Source organism: Salvelinus alpinus, chromosome 12, assembly GCF_045679555.1.
Source record: "Salvelinus alpinus chromosome 12, SLU_Salpinus.1, whole genome shotgun sequence".
In the NCBI taxonomy this organism is placed as follows: Eukaryota; Metazoa; Chordata; class Actinopteri; order Salmoniformes; family Salmonidae; genus Salvelinus; species Salvelinus alpinus.
Window position 1 is genome coordinate 14,884,053 of NC_092097.1, and position 17,608 is coordinate 14,901,660.

The following is a 17,608-nucleotide window of genomic DNA, read 5'->3' on the forward strand; positions in this document are numbered from 1 at the left end:
ATGAACTGTGAGCCTCAAAAGTACTGGGACAATGACACATTTGTTTGTTGTTTTGGGTCTGTACTCCAGTACATTGGATTAGAACGTATACGATGACTGTGAGGTTAAAGTTCAGACTGTCAGCTTTGATTTGAGGGTATTTTCATCCATATCGGGTGACACCCGTTCTGCCAGTCACATTCTGTTAAAGGTCCCTAAAGCACACACATCCTTGGGTAGCTTGTCTTTTCAGTTCGCTGCAGCTAGTGACTGGAACGAGCTGCAACAAACACTCAAACTGGAAAGTTTTATCTCAATCTCTTCATTCATACTCAATCGTGGACACTCTTATTGACAGTTGTGGCTGCTTTGCATGATGTATTGTTGTCTCCACCTTCTTTCCCTTTGTGCTGTCGTCTGTGCCCAATAATGTTTGTACCATGTTTTGTGCTGCTACCATGTTGTGGTGCTGCCATGTTGTGTTGCTATCATGTTGTTGTCATGTTGTGTTGCTACCATGCTGTGTTGTCATATGTCGCTGCCATGCTATGTTGTTGTCTTAGGTCTCTCTTTATGTAGTGTTGTGTTGTCTCTCTTGTCGTGAAGTGGGTTTGTCATATTTTTATTTAATTTATTTTTATTTTTAATCCCAGCCCACAACTCCACAAGAGGCCTTTTGCCTTTTGGTAGGCCGTCATTGTAAATAAGAATTTGTTCTCATCTGACTCGCCTAGTTAAATCAAGGTTAAATAAAATAAAAGAATTAACAGACTGTGTGAATCAGGCCTTCATGATCGAATTGCTGCAAAGAACCCACTACTAAAGGACAACAATTAATAAAATAAAATACAATTGTATTGGTCACATACACATGGTTAGCAGATGTTATTGCGAGTGTAGCGAAATCCTTGTGCTTCTAGTTCCAACAATGCAGCAATATCTAACAAATATTTTAATAATTCCACAACAACTACCTAATGCACACAAATCTCAGTAAAGGGATGGAATAAGAATATGTACATATAAATATATGGATGGGCCATGACCGACCGCCATAGACAAGATGCAACAGCTGGTATAAAATCAGTATATACATCTGGGATGAGTAGTGCAAGATATGTAAACATTATTAAAGTGACATTAATAAAGTGACTGGTGATCCATTTGTTAGAGTGGCCAATGATTTCAAGTCTGTATGTAGGCAGCAGCCTCTCTGTGTTAGTGATGGCTGTTAACAGTCTGATGGTCATGAGATAGAAACCATTTTTCAGTCTCTCGGTCCCAGCTTTGTTGCACCTGTACTGACCTCGCCTTCTGGATGGTAATGGGGTGAACAGGCAGTGGCTCGGGTGGTTGATGTCCTTGATGATATTTTTGACCTTCCTGTGACATTGTGTGCTGTAGGTGTCCTGGAGGGCAGGTAGTTTGCCCCCGGTGATGCGTTGGGCAGACTGCACCACCCTCTGGAGAGCCCTGTGGTTGTGGGTGGTGCAGTTGCCGTACCAGGCGGGGATACAGCCCGACAGGATGCTCTCAATTGTGCATCTGAAGAAGTTTGTGAGGGGACAGCAGACTGGGGGCAGACTGACAGCATGTGGGGACAGCAGACTGGGATAGGGAGAGATTGAATATGTCCGTAAACACACCAGCGAGCTGGTCTGCGCATTCTCTGAGGACGCGGCTAGGAATGCCGTCTGGGCCGCAGTCTTGCGAGGGTTAACACATTTAAATGTCTTACTCACGTTGGCCATGGAGAAGGAGAGGGGGAGGGCACAGTCCTTGGTAGTGGGCCGCGTCGGTGGCATTGTATTATCCTCAAGGCGGGCAAAGAAGGTGTTTAGTTTCTCTGGAAGCAAGATGTCGGTGTCCGTGACGTGGCGGTTTTCTTTTCGTAGTCCGTGATTGCCTGTAGACCCTGACACATAGGTCTCGTGTCTGAGCCGTTGAATTGCGACTCCACTTTGTCCCTATTCTGACGTTTCGCTTGTTTGATTGCCTTGCGGAGGGAATAACTATACTGTTTGTATTCGGCCATGTTTTAATAGTCACAGTGGGAACAACATCTCCTATGCACTTCCTTATAATCTCACTCACTGAATCAGCGTATAAATCTATATTATTTTCTGAGGCTATCTGGAACTTGTCCCAGTCTGCGTGATCAAAACAATCTTGAAGCGTGGATTCCGATTGGTCAGACCAGCATTGAATGGTCCTAGTCACGGGTACATCCTGTTTGAGTTTCTGCCTATAGGAGGCGAGAAGCAAAATGGAGTCGTGGTCGGATTTGCCGAACGGAGGGCGGGGGAGGGCCTTGTATGCATCGCGGAAGTTAGAGAAGCAGTGATCCAGTGTTTTGCCAGCCCGGGTAATACGATCGATATGCTGATAGAATTTAGGTAAGCTTCTTCTCAAATTTGCTTTGTTAAAATCCCCAGCTACAATAAAAGCAGCCTCCGGATATATGGTTTCCAGTTTGCATAGAGTCCAGTGGAGTTCCTTGAGGGCCGTCGTGGTGTTTGCTTGGGAGGGGATATACACCGCAGTGACAATAACCGATGAGAATTCTCTTGGGAGATAATACGGACGGCATTTGATTGTGAGGAATTCTAGGTCCGGTAAACAGAACGACTTGAGTTCCTGTACTGTATGTTGTTACAATTACACCATGGGTCGTTAATCATGAAACAAACACCCCCGCCCTTCTTCCCTGAGAGATGTTTATTCCTGTCGGCGCGACGCACAAAGAATCCCGGTGGCTGTACCGACTCCGACAGCATGTCCCCAAAGAGCCATGTTTCCATGAAACAGAGTATGTTACAGTTCCGGATGTCTCTCTGGAAAGCAACCCTAGCCCTAATTTCGTCTACCTTGTTATCAAGAAACTGGACATTAGGGAGTTAGATACTCGGATGCGGTGGGTGGTGTGCGCGTCTCCGAATCTGACCAGAAGGCCGCTCTCCTGCGGCAACGTTGTTTTGGGTCAGCCTCTGGAAACATTTTGAATGCCTTAGGTGGTTTGAACAAAGGATCCGCTTCAGGAAAGTCATATTGCTGGTCGTAGTGCTGGTAAGTTGACGTCGCTCTGATATCCAATAGTTCTTCCCGGCGGTATGTAATAATACTTAAGATTTTCTGGGCTAACAATGCAAGAAATAATACATAAAAAACGAAATACTGCATAGTTTCCTAAGGACTAGAAGTGAGGCGACCCTCTCTGTCGGCGCCATCTTGCTAAGAAGAAGAGACTTGCTTGGTCCAAGAAAAACGAGCAATGGAAATTAGACTGGTGAAAATGTGAGATTTTTGATTCCAACCGCTGTGTGTTTGTGAGATGCAGAGTGGATGAATGGATGATCTCTGCATGTGTGGTTCCCGCCATGAAGCATGGAGGGGGAGGTGTGGTGGTGTGGGAGTGCTTTGCTGGTGACACTGTCAGTGATTTATTTAGAATTCAAGGCACACAACCAGCATGGCTACCACAGCATTCTGCAGCGATACGCCATCCCGTCTGGTTTGCGCTTAGTGAGACTATTATTTGTTTTTCAACAGGACAATGACCCAAAACACACCTCCAGGCTGTGTAAGGGCTATTTGACAAAGAAGGATAGTGATGGAGTGCTGCATCAGATGACCTGGCCTCCACAATCACCCGACCTCAACCCAATTGAGATGGTTTGGGATGAGTTAGACCGCAGAGTGAAGGAAAAGCAGCCAACGAGTGCTCAACATATGTGGGAACTCCTTCAAGACTGTTAGAAAAGCATTCCAGGTGAAGCTGGTTGAGAGAATGCCAAGAGTGTGCAAAGCTTTCATCAAGGCAAAGGGTGGCTACTTTGAAGAATCTGAAATATATTTTGAGTGGTTTCAAATCAAATCAAATAATTGTATTTGTCACATGCACTGAATACAACAGGTGTAGACCTTACAGTGAAATGCTTACTTTCAAGCCCTTAACCAACAATGCAGTTTTAAGAAAAATATCACCAAAAAAATTAATAAAGTAACAAATAATTAAAGAGCACCAGTAAAATAACAATAGCGAGGCTATATACAGAGGGTACTGGTACAGAGTCATGTGCGGGGGCACCGGTTAGTCGAGGTAATTGAGGTAATATATACATGTGGGTAGAGTTATTAAAGTGACTTATGCATAGATAATAACAGAAAGTAGCAGCAGCGTAAAAGAGGGGGGGCAATGCAAGTATTCTAGGTAGCCATTTAATTAGATGTTCAGCAGTCTTATGGCTTCGGGATAGAAGCTGTTAAGAAGCCTCTTGGACCTAGACTTGGCGCTCCGGTATCACTTGCCGTGCGGTAGCAGAGAGAACAGTCTATGACTAGGGTGGTTGGAGTCTTTTAGGGCCTTCCTCTGACACCGCCTGGTATAGAGGTCCTGGATGGCTGGAAGCTTGGCTCCAGTGATGTACTGGGCCGTACGCACTACACTCTGTAGTGCCTTGCGGTCGGAGGCCGAGCAGTTGCCATAGCAGGCAGTGATGCAACCAATCAGGATGCTCTCGATGGTGCAGCTGTAGAACTTTTTGAGGATCTGAGGACCCATGTCAAATCTTTTCAGTCTCCTGAGGGGGAATAGGTTTTGTTGTGCCCTCCTCACAACTGTCTTGGTGTGCTTGGACCATGTTCGTTTGTTGGTGATGTGGACACCAAGGTACTTGAAGCTCTCAATCTGCTCCACTACAGCCCCGTCAATGAGAATGGGGGCATGCTCAGTCCTCCTTTTCCTGTAGTCCACAATCATCTCCTTAGTCTTGATCACGTTGAGGGAGAGGTTGTTGTCCTTGCACCACATGGCCAGGTATCTGACCTCCTCTCTATATGCTGTCTCGTCATTGTTGGTGACATCGGCAAACTTAATGATGGTGTTGAAGTCGTGTCTGGCCATGCAGTCATGAGAGAACAGGGAGTACAGGAGGGAACTGATCATGCACCCCTGAGGGGCCCCCGTGTTAAAGATCAGCATGGCGGATGTGTAGTTACCTACCCTTACCACCTGGGGGCGGCCCATCATGAAGTCCAGGATCCAGTTGCAGAGGGAGGTGGTTAGTCCCAGGATCCTTAGCTTAGTGATGAGCTTTGAGGGCACTATGGTGCTGAATACTGAGCTGTAGTCAATGAATAGCATTCTCACATAGGTGTTCCTTTTGTCCAGGTGTGAAAGGGCAGTGTGGAGTGCAATAGAGATTGCATCCTCTGTGGATCTGTTGGGGCGGTCTGCAAATTGGAGTGGGTTTAGGGTTTCTGGGATAATGGTGTTGATGTGAGCCATGACCAGCCTTTCATAGCACTTCATGGTTACAGACATGAGTGCTACGGGTCGGGAGTCATTTAGGCGGGTTACTTTAGTGTTCTTGGACACAGGGACTATGGTGGTCTGCTTGAAACATGTTGGTATTACCGACTCAGACAGGGAGAGGTTGAAAATGTCAGTGAAGACACTTGCCAGTTGGTCAGTGCATGCTCGGAGTACACATCCTGGTAATTCGTCTGGCCCTGCGGCCTTGTGAATGTTGACCTGTTTTAAGGTCTCACTCACATCGGCTGTGGAGAGCGGGATCAGACAGTCTTCCGGAACAGCTGGTCCTCTCATGCATGCTTCAGTGTTACTTGCCTCGAAGCGAGCATAAAAGTAATTTAGCTCGTCTGGTAGGCTCCTGTCACTGGACAGCTCTCGTCTGTGCTTCCCTTTCTAGTCTGTAATTGTTTGCAAATCCAGAAACATCCGACCGGCGTCGGAGCCGGTGTAGTATGATGACGCCGACGGAGATGGCAGCATAGCGACTAGCTCTTAGAAAACTTTGCAGTGTTTTGTTTTTTTTTGTACTATTTTTTACACTATTAGCTCAGGAAATGTTTTATGTCTTTATATACAGCTGGGAGGAACTATTGGATATTAGAGCGGCGGTAACTCACCAGAACTACCAGCATTATGACCAGGAATACAACTTCCATGGAGAAGATTCTTTGTTCACTCTCTCCAGAGCAATTTAACTTATTCCAGAGGCCGACCCAAAACATCACCGGCAGTGGAGAGGCACTCGAGGTGACCTGCTGGTTCGCGCATACCACCCACCGCTTCCGAGTATATTACTCGCCAATGTTCAGTCTTTGGATAACAAAGTTGATGAGCTTAGAACAAGGATTTCTTTCCAGAGAGACATCGGGGCCTGTAACATACTTTGTTTCACGGAAACATGGCTCTCTTGGGATACTCTGTCGGAGTCGGTAAAGCCAGCAGGATTCTCAGTACATCGCTCAGACAGGAATAAATATTTCTCCGGGAAGCAGAAGGGTGGAGGGGTGTGTTTCATGATTAACGACTCATGGTGTAATTCTAGGAACATACAGGAACTCAAGTCATTTTGTCCACCCGACCTAGAATACCTCACAATTAAATGCCGACCATATTATCTCCCAAGAGAATTCTCCTCCATCATCACCACGGCCGTTTACATCGTACCTCAGGCCGAAACTTTGACGGCCCTCAAAGAACTTCACTGGACTTTATGCAAAATGGAAACCACATATCCTGAGGCTGCATTTATTGTAGCAGGGGATTTTAACAAAGCAAATCTGAGGACTAGGTCGCCGAAGCTCTATCAAAATATTGACTGTCTTTCTCGCGCTACTAAGACTCTCGACCATTGCTATTCAAACTTCTGGAATGCTTACAAGGCCCTCCCCCGCCCTCCCTTTGGAAAATCTGACCACGACTCCATCTTGCTCCTCCCGTTCTATAGGCAGAAACTTACAGGAAGTGCCCGTGCTTCGTACTATTCAACACTGGCCTGACCAATCTGAATCCACTCTTCAGGATTGTTTTGATCACGTGGACTGGGATATGTCCCAGGTAGCTTGCGAAAATAATCTAGACGCATACACGGATACGGTGACTGAGTTCATAAGGAAGTGTATAGGAGATGTAGTACCCACTGTGATTATTAAAACCTACCCTAACCAGAAACAGTGGATAGATGGTAACATTCGTGCGAAACTGAAAGCGCGAATCACCACATTTAACCATGGCAAGGCGACTGGTAATATGGCGAATATAACAGTATAGTTATTCACTACGCAATGTAATCAAACAAGCTAAACGTCAGTATAGAGATAAAATGGAGTCACAATTCAACGGCTCAGACATGAGACGTATGTGGCAGGGACTACAGACAATCACGGACTACAAAAGCAAAACCAGCCACGTCGCAGAGACCGACGTCTTGCTTCCGAACAGGCTAAACACATTCTTCGCACACTTTGAGGATAACACAGTGCCACCGACGCGGCCCGCTACCAAGGACTGTGGGCTCTCCTTGTCCGTGGCCAACGTGAGTAAAACATTTAACAATTCTAAAGGATAAGGAAATGACCCTTTTTTTCAATTTTCACCTCAAATGACATACCCAAATCTAACTGCCTATAGCTCAAGCCCTGAAGTAAGGATATGCATATTATTGGTACCATTTGAAAGGAAACACTTTGAAGTTTATGGACATGTGAATGTAATGTAGCAGAATATAACACAATAGATCTGGTAAAAGATAAAACAAAGAAAAAACCAACCGTTTTATTTGAATTTTTTTGTATTTCATCTTTGAAATACAAGAGAAAGGCCATAATGTATTATTCCAGCCCAGGTGCAATTTAGATTTTGGCCACTAGATGGCATCAGTGTATGTGCAAAGTTTTAGACTGATCCAATGAACCATTGCATTTCTGTTCAAAATTTTTAAAAGACTGCCCAAATGTGCCTAATTTGATTAATAATATATGTTCATGTTCAAAGTTGTGCACTCTCCTCAAACAATAGCATGGTATTCTTTCACTGTTATAGCTACTGTAAATTGGACAGTGCAGTTATATTAAAACCTGTTATGGCTGCAGGTGGCGTATTGGAAAAACTGGAAAATATGTGCCAATTTTCAAACGGCCTCTTAATCAATTTTTGCTCTTACAATATGCATATTAATATTAATATTGGATAGAAAACAATCTCTAGTTTCTAAAACCGTTCTAATTTTTTCTCTGAGTGGTACAGAAGTCATTTGGCAGCACTTTCCCTGACCAAGAAGTAGAATGTCAGAAATCTATGCTCGCTTCAACGTTATGCCTATACATGGTCATTATACGTAAGACCCTACGTATACTCCGTACGCCTTGCTCTGGGTGTCAAGAGGGTATGAGAGAAGAAATTTAGTGAATATCTTGTTCAGAGGTTGAATAAGAGCTATTTCTTTGACGTGACCGACCACTTCCGGAAGTCTGAAGCGCGCGTCTTGGGAGTGATATTGTGTTCTGTTTTGCTGCTGTTTTGGACGGGAACAATCTCCGGCTGGGTTTTTATTTGATAAATGAGACCATATCATCGTAATGTATGTTTTTTCAATATAGTTTAATCAGATTATTTGAATTTTTTTCGGGAGTTTTGCCGTGTTTCGGTCTCTGATTTTTTTAACGTTGGACAAATCCGTGCCAGTCGACCAGTGCCAATGCTAAGTGAGAAGGGAAAGTTGCCATCCTGACTCAAAACAACGACTCATCTGGACAAAGGACACCCTGATCAACATTCTGATGAAAGATCAGCCAAAGTAAGACCCAATTTATAATGTTATTTCATATATCTGTCGTGCATGTCAACTGGTCGTGCGCGCCCAAGTGTGTCTGGCTATTGTGGCTATGCTAACATATCGCTACATTTTGTTTTCGCTGTAAAACATTTAATAAATCGGAAATATTGTCTGGAATCACAAGAATCCTGTCTTTCAATTGCTGCAATGTATGTATTTCTCAGATATGTTTTATGATGAGTAATTAGTTATTTGACGTTGGTGTCTGTAAATGTTATGGCTGCTTTCGGTGCAATTTCTGATTGTAGCTGAAATGTAATTTATGATTTATACCATAAATATGCACATTTTTCAAAAAAAACATATGCTATACAATTAATATGTTATCAGACTGTCATCTTATGAAGTGGTTTCTTGGTTAGTGGCTATATATACTTTATTTGGTCGAATTAGTGATAGCTAGTGACGGAGTAAAAAACTGATGGAGTTAGAAAAGTGCTCTCTTTTGCTGACGTGGTTAGCTAATAGATTTACATATTTTGTCTTCCCTGTAAAACATTTTAAAAATCGGACATGTTGGCTTGATTCACAAGATGTCTACCTTTCATATGCTGTATTGGACTTGTTAATGTGTGAAAGTTAAATATTTTAACAAACTAGATTTTGAATTTCGCGGAATGCACTTGAAATGGCAGTTGTCATAGGTGTACCTGTGTGGGGATTGCAGCCCAAACAGGTTTTAACAAGAATGTAAGCTTTCTGCCAATATTAGATATGTCTATGTCCTGGGAAATGTTCTTGTTACTTACAACCACATGCTAATCACATTAGCCTACGTTAGCTCAACCGTCCCGTGGAAGGGACACCCCTCCCGAAGAAGTTTTAAACGTATTAACCCTCGCAAGGCTGCCGGCCCAGACAGCATCCCTAGCCCAGCTGGTTAGTGTGTTTACGGGCATATTCAATCTCTCCCTATCCCAGTCTGCTGTCCCCACATGCTTCAATATGGCCACCATTGTTCCTGTGCCCAAGAAGGCAAAGGTAAATTAACTTAATAACTATCGCCCCGTAGCACTCACCTCTGTCAACATGAAGTGCTTTGATAGACTAGTCAAGGATCATATCACCTCTACCTTACCTGCCACCCTAGACTCACTTCAATTTGCTTACTGCCCCAATAGATCCACAGACTATCCAATCGCCATCACTCTGCACACTGCCCTATCCCACCTGGACAAGAGGAATACCTACGTAAGAATGCTGTTTATTGACTATAGCTCAGCGTTCAACACCATAGTACCCTCCAAGCTCATCATTAAGAGGCCCTGGGTCTGAACCCCATCCTGTGCGACTGGGTCCTGGAGTTCCTGACGGGCCACCGACAGGTGGTGAAGGTAGGAAACATCACCTCCATTCCGCTGATCCTCAACACTGGGGCCCCACAAGGGTGCGTGCTTAGCCCCCTCCTGTACTCCCTGTTCACCCATGACTGCGTGGCCAAGCACGCCTCCATCTCAATCATCAAGTTTGCAGACGACACAACAGTAGTGGGCTTGATTACCAACGATGACAAGACAGCCTACAGGAAGGAGGTGAGGGCTCTGGGAGTGTGGTGCCTGGAAAACAACCTCTCACTCAATGTCAACAAAACAAAGGAGATGATCGGGGACTTCAGGAAACAGCAGAGGGTGCTCCCCCCTATCTACATCTACGGGACTGAGGTGGAGAAGGTGAAAAGCTTCAAGTTCCTTGGCGTACACATCACTGACAAACTGAAATGGACCACCCACACAGACAGTGGCGAGGTCAGTACAGGTGCATCAAAGCTGGGACCGAGAGACTGAAAAACAGCTTCTATCTCAAGGCCATCAGACTGTTAAACAGCCATCACTAGCACATTAGAGGCTGCTGCCTATAGGCATAGACTAGGAATCACTGGCCACTTTAAGGAATGGAACACTAGTCACTAATAATGTTTACATATGTTACATTACTCATCTCATATGTATATACTGTATTCTCTACTATTCTACGATATCTTAGTCACTTAATAATGTTTACATATCTTGCATTACTCATCTCATATGTATATACTGTATTCTATACTATTCTACGATATCTTAGTCACTTAATAATGTTTACATATCTTGCATTACTCATCTCATATGTATATACTGCTGTTTTCTATACTATTCTACTGTATCTTAGTCCGTTCCGCTCTGACATCGCTCGTCCATATGTATATATTCTTATTAATTCATTCCTACTTAGATTTGTGTGTATTGGGTATATGTTGTGTAATTTGTTAGATATTACTTGTTAGATATTACTGCACTGTTGGAGCTAGAAGCACAAACATTTCGCGACACCCGCAATAACATCTGCTAATCACGTGTATGTGACCAATAAAATTTGATTTGATGATTCGATCTTAGTCCTGTATTGACACATTGCCTGTTTGATGGTTCGTCGGAGGGCATAGCGGGATTTCTTATTTCTTATTATTTCTTCTTCTTCCGTGTTAGAGTCCCGCTCCTTGAAAGCGGCAGCTCTACCCTTTAGCTCAGTGCGGATGTTGTCTGTGATCCATGGCTTCTGGTTGGGGTATGTACGTACAGTCACTGTGAGGACGACGTCATCGATACACTTATTGATGAAGCCAGTGACTGATGTGATGTACTCCTTAATGCCATTGGAAGAATCCCGGAACATATCTGTGCTAGTCTGTGCATATCTGTGCTAGTCTGTGCTAACAAAACAGTCCTGTACCTTAGCATCTGCTTCATCTGACCCCTTTTTTATTGACCGAGTCACTGGTGCTTCCTGCTTTAATTTTTGCTTGTAAGCAGGAATCAGGAGAATAGAATTATGGTCAGATTTGCCAAATGGAGGGCGAGGGAGAGCTTTGTACGCGTCTCTGTGGGGAGTAAAGGTGGTCTAGAGTTTTTTCCCTTCCGGTTGCACATTTAACATGCTGATAGAAATTAGGTAAAACAGATTAAAGTTTCCCTGCATTAAAGTCCCCGGCCACTAGGAACGCTGCCTCTGGATGAGTATTTTCCTGTTTGGTTATGGCAGTATACAGCTCATTGAGTGCGTCTTAGTGACAGCATCGGTCTGTTGTGGTATGTAGACAGCTACGAAAAATACAGATAGTGTGGTCTACAGCTTATCATGAGATACTCTACCTCAGGCGAGCAAAACCTTGAGACTTCCTTAGATATCGTGCAGCAGCTGTTGTTTACAGATATACATAGACCGCACCCCTTGTCTTACCAGAGGCTGCTGTTCTATCCTGCCAATGCAGTGTGTAACCTACCAGCTGTATGTTAATCATGTCGTTGTTCAGCCATGACTCGGTGAAAAATAAGATATTACAGTTTTTTATGACCCGTTGGTAGGATATACATGCTTTTAGCTCATCCAATTTATTATCCAGCAATTGTGCGTTGGCCAGTAGTTCGGATGGCAAGGGCAGATTAGCCACTCGTTGGCGGATCCTCACAAGGCACCCCGATCTCTTTCCGCGATATCTTTTCCGTCTCTTTCTCCTGCGAATAACGGGGATGAGGGCCTGTTCGAGTGTCTGGAGTATATCCCTCTCGTTCGACTCATTAAAAATTTATTATTTGTCCAGTTCAAAGTTAGTAATCGCTGTTCTGATTTCCAGAAGCTCTTTTTGGTCATAGACGGTAGCAGCAACATTATGTACAAAATAAGTTACAAAAAATGTGAAAAAACTAACAAAATTGCACGGTTGGTTAAGAGCCCATGAAACGGCAGCCATCCTCTCCGGCTCCATCTTACTTGCGACAATTGTGTACAGATCCTTGCGACATGGGACCGTACATTATCATGCTGAAACATGAGGTGATGGCGGCACGACAATGGGTCTCAGGATCTCGTCACAGTATCTCGGTGCATTCAAATTGCCATCGATAAAATGCAATTGTGTTTGTTGTCCGTAGCTTATGCCTGCCCATACCACAACCCAATCCACCACCATGGGGCACTCTGTTCACAACGTTGACATCAGCAAACCTCTCGCCCACACGACGCCACACATTCTGTTAGCCATCTGCCCAGTACAGTTGAAACCGGGATTCATCCGAGAAGAGCCTACTTCTCCAGTGTGCCAGTGGGCATCGAAGGTGAGCATTTGCCCACTGAAGTTGGTTATGATACCGAACTGCAGTCAGGTAAAGACCCTGGTGACAATGACAAGCACACAGATGAGCTTTCCTGAGATGGTTTCTGACAGTTTGTGCAGCAATTCTTTGGTTGTGCAAACCCACAGTTTCTTCAGCTGTCCAGGTGGCTCGTCTCAGATGATCCCAATAGTGAAGAAGCTGAATGTGGAGGTCCTGGGCTGGCATAGTTACACGTGGTCTGCTGTTGTGAGACCGGTTGGACCTACTGCCAAATTCTCTAAAATGACTTTGGAGGCGGCTTATGATAGAGAAATGAACATGCAATTATCTGGCAACAGCTATGGTTGACAGTCAGTATGCCAATTGCACATTCCCTCAAAACTTGAGACATCTGTGGCATTGTGTTGTGTGACAAAATTGCACATAATAGAGCGGCTTTTATTGTCCCCAGCTCAAGGTGCACCTGTGTAATGATCATGCTTCAGCTTCTTGATATGCCATACCTGTCAGGTGGATGGATTATTTTGGTAAAGGAGAAATGCTCACTAACAGGGATGTAAACAAATTTGTTTACAACGTTTTAAACAAATATGCTTTTTGTGTGTATGAAAAATGTCTGGGATCTTTTATTTCAGATCATGAAACATGGGACCAACACTTTACATGTTGCGTTTATATTTTTGTTCAGTGTATGTGAAAATATGTGAAAGTGTTTGCTATTGGACTGAATGTAAATATATACTTTTACATAATCTATACAGCTAAAAACAACAATGGCATTGGCATTGAGGTTAAGAACGTGTACTATATAAATTTACCTAATTTTGCTAGCCGTTACTTTGGACAAAAACGTCAGTATTGATTAATGCTTTTTATATAAAAACTACATCTTAAAATTACAGTGCAATGAGCAAACTCTGAATTTTCAATTAATCTTAAGTAATCACAGCAAATCCTACGATTAACTTGATTGCATGTGAAAATCCATGTGGAACTTCACATGTCCTAAAACCACGTGTCTGACTCATGTGAAAGATATATAAATATATATTGTGGTTTTTTTACGTGTCATTTGTCACTTGTGTCCAAAAGCCACATATGTTTTCCATAATATTGTCTTAGCACATTTGGTTCTTTGGAAGTTATGGGAAAATATGTTTTTGGTTTCACATTGGTTGGGGTAACTAAATAATACGTTTCCTGCAAACACATTTCTTTTTTATTGTGAAACAGCATGATTGAGATTCAAACCTATAATCTTCTGGTCTCTATCTGTGGAATTAGTCCACTGCACCACCAGAATAGAGCTACCATGCCATGTTTTCTTACGCATGCAAAGCTGTTTATTTTAGTTTATTCAAACTAGAGGATAGACAGAGTTTTGTTGATGCTGAGAAAGGAATGTATATGTTTTTATATAACATTCTTAGAACGTTCTCTGAACGTTATTAAAGTTTTCTTTTTTATGGATAGTTTTCTTAACGTTCTCTGAACAATTTGAGAACATGACTTTAAAATAGAACAATGAAGAAACCTGTAGGAAACATTATACTGAAGTACTGAAATTCCCACAGAAGAACATTATTTCTTAACATTCTTGGTACAATGAGAACATGACTTTAAATAGAACCATGTGGAAACATTATGCTGAAGTACTGAAATTCTGAAGTACTGTTGTTTCTTAATATTTCTTAATGTTCTTAATGTTGTTTCTAAATGTTCTCTAAACTACAGGACCAGTCAAAAGTTTGGACACCCCTACTCATTCAAGTATCTTTCTTTATTTTTTACTATTTTCTACATTGTTGAATAATAGTGAAGACATAAAAACTATGAAATAACACATATGGAATCATGTAGTATCCAAAAAAGTTATAAACAATTCAAAATATATTTTATATTTGAGATTCTTCAAAGTAGCCACCCTTTGCCATGATGACAGCATTGAGGTGCAGTAAATTGCTGATTTCTGAGGCTGGTAAATCTAATGAACTTATCCTCTGCAGCAGAGGTAACTCTTGGTCTTCCTTTCCTGTGGCGGTCCTCACGAGAGGCAGTTTTATCATTGTGCTTGATGGTTTTTGCTGCACTTGAAGAAACTTTCAAAGTTGTTGACATTTTCCAGATTGACTGACATTCATGCCTTAAAGCAGGGATGGGCAATTCCAGTCCTCGAGGGCCTGAATGGTGTCACAGTTTTGCCCCAGACCCAGCTAACACACCTGACTCCAATAATCACCTAATCATGATCTTCAGTTTAGAATGCAATTTGATTAATCAGCTGTGTTTGCTAGGGATGGAGAAAAAGTGTGACACCAATCAGGCCCTCGAGGACTAGAGTTGCCCACCCCTGCATTAAAGTAATGATGGACTGTCGTTTCTCTTTGCTTATTTGAGCTGTTCTTGCCATAATATGGACTTGGTCTTTTACCAAATATGTCTATCTTCTGTATACTACCCCTACCTTGTCACAGCACAACTGATTGGTTCAAACGCATGAAGGAAAGAAATTCCACAAATAAACTTTTGACAAGACACACCTGTTAATTCAAATTCATTACAGGTGACTACCTCATGAAGCTGGTTGAGAGAATGCTAAGAGTGTGCAAAGCTGTCTTCAAGACAAAGGGTGGCTACTTTGAAGAAACTAAAATCTAAAATATATTTTCATCTGTTTAACACTTTTTTGGTTACTACATGATTCCTTATGTGTTATTTCATAGTTTTGGTGTCTTCACTATTATTCTACAATGTAGAAAATTGTAAAAAGAAAGAAAACCCTTGAATGAGTAGGCATGTGCAAACTTGCATGGGTAAAATCACTGTGGAAGCTAAGCCCCCCCCCCCCCCCCACAAAAAACAACATATTACAACTTACATGTTGTGATAACTGCGTTGTTTGCACTAAAGGGATGACACACACACTGTCATTTCACTCTGAAAACTCTCAAAGGGAAATGCTGTCGTAATACCTTTCATGACAGGTCTCTGGAAGAATCACAATACTATAGTAACAATGGTGAACTTTTAACTTTTAAGGCACAGCTGTTAATTGAAATGCATTCCAGATAACTACCTCATGAAGCTGGTTGAGGGTGTGCAAAGCTGTCATCAAGACAAAGGGTGGCTACTTGAAACATCTGAAATATATTTTGATGATCTGTTTAACACTTTTTTGTGTTACTACTATTTTACAGTGTAAAACATTTTTTTAAATTAAGAAAAACCCATGAATGAGGAGGTGTGTCCAAACTTTTGACTGGTACTGTATATTAACTCTGATGAAGAAAATGTAAGTGTGTGAAGATGAGAATTCAGCATGGGATTATAGTATAGGGGGGGGCTAAAAATGCACAGCACAGGAAGGAGTCTCACCGCAAAGAGTCTCAGCACGTTGGCCACCATGATGGACACAGAGCTGCCTGATGCTCCGATTACTCCCACCACCCTCTCTGGTTTGCGAATAATGGGTGGCTCATTGTTGGAGCAGCGCACGTCTGAGTTATCCTTCTGGATGAGGGCCTGGACGAAGGTGAGTGACTGCTCCAGAGCGTAGGTGTCTCTGGAGCAGGTGTCCAGGACCATGGCCCCCAGGGTGATGTTAGGCAGGAGGTCAGGGTCACTGTTGATCTGATCCAGCGCATACAGCATGGCCTCCATTCGGTGGATCCCCTTCTCCCTCTTGATCTCCCCACAGGGCACACCGGCAGGCCCACGGGAGTGCACTGGAAACAGGCCACCCAGGGTGATGTCCCCCTTGATCTTGATGGAGTGTGGTTGTGTGCCCTGCTGAGCCCATGACTCTGGACTTAGACCCAGAAACAGCATCCACAGTAACCTGAGCAATGTTGTTACATGGCATCCAAACAGTGGACCAAACCGACAACAGAACTGTGATGTGTGGCACTGTGATATCATGATTCTGGCCACCAAAGGTTCCTGTATCCAGTGTTAAAGTACCAGGCTTCTCCCTCTACATTTGATACCTGTGAACAGTAATGAGGACATGTTGGTCTTTGGTTTAAGTTCAGGTATAGCTTTTGTTACATCAATTTTAGACTAACACTGAGTGAATAAAATAACTGTTAATCATACAAATTGATCTGCAAGCGCTCTTACTATGACATCAGAAATTACTATACAGTATGTCTTGGCATCAATGGCATATTACCAAACATTATCTTTCAAGCGGACAATATAGGACATGCCACTTCAGTTCTTCACCACAATCTCCAAATGGGTATAAAAATATGTGTCTGTGTCCGAGAAGATCTACTGCTTCTAGACTTAAACATAGTCACACTCAAACCCCACAGCAAAGAGTATTCTAAGTAAAGGGTATCTTCATGGAAAAGGTTGGACAAGTAAAACACAGCCAAGAGAGCAGCAAAGAGCATAGTGATAACATCTCATAAATATTGCACAAAGGCTAACATGGACAGATATGTGTTTTATGAATGTTTTTCATGTTCTGTAATAGTATTCAGGTTTAATGAAACATAAGGGAAACATAGGGGTGAGAAATATAATTAAGGGGCATGTTCAAGATACAAATTTGTGTTACACAAAGAACAAGTCTTATCCTGATTAATTTCATCCTGATATGAAGCTAAGAATATAAATATATACTGAAATATTTAGAGCTCAGTTTGACTGTCTATCCAGTTTCACTGTGTCATCCAATTCAGTTATAACACTATTGGAAATTGGTATATGATGTAAAAGATTTGGTTTAAGACAAATCCGACTAAAGATATTGAAATTACAAATATGATGTTCCACCGAGTAAGTTTAATTAAAGTTGTGTCTGTTCATGTTTTTTTGCAAAACAGAGTTTTATCTTAGTTGTATGATTGTCATCCAACCATACATCATATTCTATCATTTGATGCA

At 42.6% G+C, this 17,608-nt stretch overlaps 1 protein-coding gene across 1 annotated transcript in view; it reads right to left on the reverse strand.

Moving 5' to 3' along the window:
• The window catches only part of LOC139536539 (metabotropic glutamate receptor 6-like), a 37,564-nt gene that overhangs the window by 19,177 nt on the left and 779 nt on the right, over positions 1-17,608 (reverse strand). The window contains exon 2 of the mRNA XM_071337135.1: positions 16,091-16,701. Within this exon, the coding sequence (XP_071193236.1) occupies positions 16,091-16,633 (543 nt within the window). The 5' untranslated portion in view covers positions 16,634-16,701. The remainder of the gene's footprint in view (positions 1-16,090; positions 16,702-17,608) is intronic.